The 6,469-nt window shown below is 40.9% G+C and overlaps 1 protein-coding gene across 1 annotated transcript; it reads left to right on the forward strand.

The window, feature by feature from the left end:
- The first annotated feature begins 794 nt into the window (after positions 1 to 794).
- mstnb (myostatin b) lies at positions 795 to 5,477 on the forward strand. The gene is made up of 3 exons (XM_026946963.3): positions 795 to 1,431; positions 3,404 to 3,774; positions 4,104 to 5,477. The coding sequence occupies exons 1-3, from the start codon at positions 990 to 992 to the stop codon at positions 4,482 to 4,484; spliced, it is 1,194 nt and encodes a 397-aa protein (XP_026802764.3). The 5' UTR covers positions 795 to 989; the 3' UTR covers positions 4,485 to 5,477.
- Positions 5,478 to 6,469: the final 992 nt, after the last annotated feature.

A 6,469-nucleotide genomic window follows, 5' to 3' on the forward strand; every position in this document is an offset into this window, starting at 1 on the left:
TTATTCTACTACTGTATTGTTTACAGAATAATAAATGAGTGTTATTACAAATATGCAGTAACGCGGGTTCAGTTTGAAGGTTGGGATGTGAGATCTTTCTCAGTCTCTTGCACGTTTCTTCTCGTTCTCTCTTTCCATCCCTCTGTCTCACCATCTCTCTCCCGACCTCTTCACATCTCTACCTCTCTTGATATTTCTCCACTTGTCTCTTTCTCTCTAGCTGTTTCTTTCCAGATCATTACCATCATTATCATTATTCCAGATCATTATCATTATCCATACCCAGAAATCCAAAGTGACACTGCACCAAGATCTGAAAGAAGAAGTGTTAACCAGTGAGTGATGCCCAGTTAATAAAACAGCAACGATGAGTTTATAATCTTTGTATAATGACTTAAAAACTAATGTCACAGTCACACTGTTAACCCACAATCCCTTCTGATGTTGTTCTACACATTTACCAGTGGTCTTAACAAAGGAACACCTTAAATACCTTACACCTTGTTGTGCAAAATATTTACTGCACAAGTGTTTGATTTTGCTGGTAGTTGGAAAAACTGGATTTCTGTGTGTGTGTGTGTGTGTGTGTGTGTGTGTGTGTGTGTGTGTGGTAATGCACAATGCCAAGAGCAGGATATATTGTGTGTTTGGATTAAACATGCTCTTTAATAAAAGGCTGTAATTATGAAACACTGCAGTGCACTTGTGTGGGTCTATCTCTTTAAGGTTTCAGGGCTGGAAAGAAAAAAAAACTGAAGTCCACCTCTGATTTATTGTTGCTCCGAGCAGCCAATCATAGATTTCGACGCCAGAGCCTAAATAAGAGCGGCGGAATAATTTGTCGGTATAAAAAGGCTTTTGGGCGAATGGAAGCATGACATCTCGCGCTACCTGGCCGGTGTGCATGGCGCACGGTGTTACTGTTCCTGCTGCAACACAGAAAACACAACAGCGCAAAAATTCCTCACTGCTACCTGACCTGGGTGATCATGCATTTAGCGCAGGTTTTGATTTCGCTGGGGTTCGTGGTGGCTTTCGGCCCGATGGCGCGCACTGACACCGGAGCACCGGAGCACCAGCAGCAGCAGCAGCACCACCAGCAGCAGCAGCAGCAGCCCACCGCGGTGACGGAGGAGCGCGAGGCGCAGTGCTCAGCGACCAGCGCGTGCGCGTTCCGCCAGCACAGCAAGCAGCTCCGTCTGCAGGCCATCAAGTCCCAGATCCTGAGCAAACTGCGCCTCAAGCACGCTCCCAACGTCAGCCGAGATGTGGTCAAGCAGCTGCTCCCCAAAGCGCCCCCGGTGCAGCAGCTGCTCGACCTGTACGACGTGCTCGGGGACGACGGCAAGCCGGGAACCGCGCTCCCGGACGAGGAGGAGGACGACGAGGAGCACGCCACCACCGAGACCATCATGAGCATGGCCGCCGAGCGTAAGTGCTCGCGCTCACTTCATTTATTACTGCTTATAACTTTTTTTTTTTTTAATGCCTTTTTTATGCATAGGAACAGCTCTGGACCGCAACGGGGGCGCGCGTGTGCGCGTGCGCGCACCCTTACAGAAAAGTGCCATGAAGTTTACACACGTGGTTTTTAGTAGACATTTCACATGTGTAGGGTTTTTTGTTGTTGTTGTTGTTGTTGTTGCTGTTCCCACATAATCACATGTGGAAAACATGATCACATGTGAAATGTCTGTGAACCATAGTGTGAGTTCTCAGTGTGAGATCTGTGCATTTCCAATTTTGTCAGAAAAGTCACAATCCACCATTATCCAGTTTATTATACTTATAAATAAAGTCAGCTGGAATGTAATGACTTTTTTAAAAGTGCATTCTATGAGTGCAAAGTTCAAAATAAAAAAAAAAAAACTCTGTGGCTCTAATAAATTACCAATATATTAATGTATGTATTTAAATAATGTGGATATTTTTTATGACAGAGTCCATGATTTAACAATATATATATATATATATATATATATATATATATATATATATATATATATATATATATGTATTATTATTATTATTACAATCCATACCTGCTAACATCTATTTTTATAATCACTTGGCCCTTTAGACTTTCGCACTCTGCACATTTGCAGTTATATATGTGCCTTGTACATTTTCCTCCTAAGCTTTACTTTTATACATGATCAAATTGTGTATTTTATTAAGTTTAATATTATATCATTAAGTTGATTCTGTCTTGTAATCTCAACACAGCTGATAATTTTAGAAATTCCATGTTTTCCATAAACATATCACAAGTTTACAATTTATCTACAACAAAAAGACATCCAGGAAGAAAGAAGTCAAAGTTTTGGCATGACCTTTTTGGTTTTCAGATGGGATTTGGAGACGGCGGTTTGTGCCATCTGGCAGAGTTATGACAGAAATGTCACGGAGAATAAAACTGACAGGATCCAAAAAAAATAAAAAATCAAGCTGTTCAGATAACAAAAGAGGTTGGAGGAAGTTATAAAGACAGTTATACAGGTGGACTTACAAGTTATTAGGGAATATTTAATTCACATATATATACTCTCATATATTCAGAGAGAGAGATGCAAACTTTTGAACTTTTTACTATTAATAGTTTAACATACACTCTTTGACCATGTTTGTTACTTGTGATGATGGAACAACAGACTCGAACTCTTGTCATCTTTATCCTTAGTGTATGCACACTATTGATTTCAACTGTATCTGTTGTGTTGTGAACTGTTCCATGTTAATGTATATATCTGTATATCTTTTTAACCTGTAATCTGTATCAGTTTCCAATCAATTCAAAACGAATGACTCGAAACAGCACTACCCGCTTACTATTATTCAATTATTTGTTATAAAGTATTGTGAGAAAGTGAGGAATGTACATTTTAAACTAACAGATCCAGGAGTTTAAGGGGTTAATTCAACGCTGGGGGTTTCTGCTCTGTATACAGTACTGTGTGTTTTCACACACTGATCCCACAACACATCAGTTCATGTACCTTCTTCATTAAATAAGCCAAATTAAATTACTAGTACACCTAACCCTGTTACATTTCCAGCTTATTTCTCGGGTAAATGGTGAATACTCATTTAGGAGAATGAGGAAGGCGAGTCTGAATGCATGGGTTTACTGTAACGTAACACAGCATCTGCATGGATTTATTTTTCCAGTGTTGAATTCACACCCACCTCCACAGATACACTAAAATGAACTCTGTAGGTGTTAACACAGAGTAGATTTAACACCTACGGATTTGGCTGTGGTGTGAGATATAATTTCAGACCTTACACATTAGAGGCAAAGCCATGTTGTCTGCTATGCAGGTATTTCTCAGATACATTTTAAATAAATAATCTAGTTCTGTTTTCTATTAGATGAATCATTTTCTTCCTCTCTCTCTTTCAGCCAACCCTGACGTTCAAGTAGACCAAAAACCGAAGTGCTGTTTCTTCTCCTTCAGCCCAAAGATCCAAGCGAGCCGCATTGTAAGGGCACAGCTCTGGGTGCACTTGCGCCCAGCAGATGAGGCAACAACGGTGTTCTTGCAGATATCGCGACTCATGCCCATCAAAGATGGAAGAAGGCATGTAAGAATACGTTCGCTGAAGATCGATGTGGATGCAGGAGTCAAGTCGTGGCAGAGCATCGATGTGAAGCAGGTGCTCGCGGTGTGGCTGAGGCAGCCGGAAACCAACTGGGGTATCGAGATCAACGCATTCGACTCCAAAAGCAATGATCTCGCTATCACGTCTGCAGAGCCTGGAGAAGAGGGACTGGTGAGTGGCTTATCGATGTGTACTTGAAGTTTAACTGAATGTACATCAGAAAAACCCAGTCCAGTCAAGGAAACACTGTGCAAATGTCCAAAGCCATGGAAAGAATCTAATATGGCTGTCGTCAAAGTCTTTTATGTTCTTGGTGTGCCGTTACACTCATTGCTGATTAAAGTGGGCTATTTAAAGTTAGCAAAAGGTAGTTAATACTAATAAAATCTCCTAGACAACTTGAAGAAGAAAAAGAAATCTTCTAGGTTTAGGTAAGTCTAGACAGAATGAATTGTTCTTTATTATCTCACAGAGTCATGCCTTTGTTTTTCCAATCCCAGCTCCCATTCTTGGAGGTCAAAATTTCTGAAGTTCCTAAGCGAGCCAGGAGAGAATCAGGACTAGACTGCGATGAGAATTCCTCCGAGTCCCGCTGCTGCCGCTATCCCCTTACAGTGGACTTTGAAGACTTCGGCTGGGATTGGATTATTGCCCCGAAACGCTACAAGGCCAACTACTGCTCGGGCGAGTGTGACTATGTGCACTTGCAGAAGTACCCGCACACACACTTGGTGAACAAGGCCAACCCACGTGGCACTGCCGGCCCCTGCTGCACGCCCACCAAGATGTCTCCCATCAACATGCTCTACTTCAATGGAAAAGAGCAGATCATCTACGGCAAGATCCCCTCCATGGTGGTGGATCGCTGTGGCTGCTCGTGATTGATGTGCCCATGCAAGGACTCGATCCGTTCCATTTCCAAACGTTTCCCTTTGGACTTCTTTACGACACCTTTCAAACATTATCCATGCTAACACTGTGCAATATGCAATAGAACCAGAATAGCAGCAAGCAAGGAGCCATCCACAGAGCACCGCTTACTCTCACTGACTTCTTATTCGTTTACTCTAAATCTGCATCTTGGGGTCAGAGGTCACATGGACGTACTGAAGGAATGTAATGCCGGTTCGACTTGGACAAATGGATGACAAATATGTTTTATACATTGCTCGTAGTACAAAAAAAAAACACACATATTATACAAACATGCTCAACAATATCCATTTAGTTCTGTTCTCACTCCAAACAGCTGTCTAACAATCACCAAGGTTGTTTAAGTAAAGTATCCAAGAGCAACAGAGAGGGACTCAAGGACACTTTTGAAAAAAAAAAAAAGCTTGAAAACCTGTCTAAAGATTTTAGGCAACCTGAAGCAAGTCTTCATTTTACAATAAACACAACAAACCAGTTAATTGTATCTCATTTCACTACTCAACTGCTTGAACCTGCCCTATACACTTGAACTATTATTATATAAATAAGCATTACTGGACAGAAGGACTTGAACCAGAGGCACTTTGAATGCAGTCTACATGTTGAAATGTGTAAAAGACAGAGTTTTTTTTTGTCAGTAAGTATGTGTGAATGTTAATACCACATCACTTACTCTCTGTCTTCAAACCACAGTTTGCACTATGGCAGACCAATAGAAAGAATTGGTTGCTGAAAATAAAAAAAAAATGTTGTAAAAACTGATTTTGATATGATATGTTTGCTAATTGCATTGTATACATGCCATTTTTTCCTTTAACAGTCACCTTTTTTAACCTCTGTTATAGTTCCATGTATAAGACAACACATTAGCAAAAAAAAGTGTACAATATCAAATCTATGTAGATGTTCATACAAATAAAGGTGCTTGCTTTATGTTTAGCTGTATTATTTCAAAAAAAAAGTTTATATCGGATGCTTAGCTCATGCTGTGTTGCAAAAGGTAAAATTAGAATGTGCCTGGGAGTGAAGGTCACGTGACATTTAGTTACACATTGCACACAGATTCATATGTGAGACTTCTAAGAGCTTAAGAGTAAGAGATAGAGAGTTCAGGCTGTGATGTCAACCTTGGCATGGGTGAAGACTGAAGGAGCTTTTGGCATGGGAAAAAAAGAAATTCATGCTGTACAACTTCACAGCTGTACTCGGACTCAATACTGATTCGGTGGGTGTCTTTGAGAAGTTGCATGCTTGGGCTGAACGATGCTTTGGTCTTTCTGAATAGGAAAAAAAAAAAAACTTGTTTTTTAGTCTTAGTTCTCACGCAAACCCATGCTTTTATAGCTTGTTATTGGACTGAGACTTTCTGTTATGTAAGTCCAATTTAACAACAAAAAAATTGCAGTCAGGCCTTTATAGCCCTGGAGTCAGAGAAAAAGGCCCAGTGCGTGAATGTTTTGACAGCGGGGCTAATTGGAGCAGGTCCTCACTTCCGACCAGAAGAGGGCGAACCGAGCACTGCTGAGATCCGCTTCCTTTCCTGCTGTGAGCTGGACGCCTGCCGATGGCAACCAGGTGGGACGTGCACAGAAGTGAACAGAGGGTTGTGAGAGATTAAAGGTCCTGGAGCAATAACACTGCACTCAACATTTTCTGCTGACATAATACATTCGGATACCACCGTTGTGTCTTTGTTAAGCCTTGTTCTGTTTATGCATAAGCATGAAAGGTTTGGGATTCATTCAAAGTTTTAAGTATTTATTCATGTTTGTTTCCTCCTGATTTATTTGCAGATAATTCTCAGTTACAGAAGTCTCCTTTCAATTAGCCGACAATGACGCTGGTTTTACATCCTCTAGTTTACCTCCCACCAGCCATTTTGTGGACCATTCGCCATCAGTAAAAACTCTTTATTCAAACCCTAGTTTGAGCT

The sequence above is a fragment of the Pangasianodon hypophthalmus genome, chromosome 5, assembly GCF_027358585.1.
Source record: "Pangasianodon hypophthalmus isolate fPanHyp1 chromosome 5, fPanHyp1.pri, whole genome shotgun sequence".
Taxonomy (NCBI): Eukaryota; Metazoa; Chordata; class Actinopteri; order Siluriformes; family Pangasiidae; genus Pangasianodon; species Pangasianodon hypophthalmus.

Excerpts from the sequence above, each read along its gene's own strand:
- mstnb (XM_026946963.3), top strand. The coding sequence starts at position 990 with ATGCATTTAGCGCAGGTTTTGATTTCGCTGGGGTTCGTGGTGGCTTTC. Across the intron at positions 1,432-3,403 it reads CATGAGCATGGCCGCCGAGC|CCAACCCTGACGTTCAAGTA; the intron begins GTAAGTGCTCGC and ends TCTCTCTTTCAG. Across the intron at positions 3,775-4,103 it reads AGCCTGGAGAAGAGGGACTG|CTCCCATTCTTGGAGGTCAA; the intron begins GTGAGTGGCTTA and ends TTCCAATCCCAG.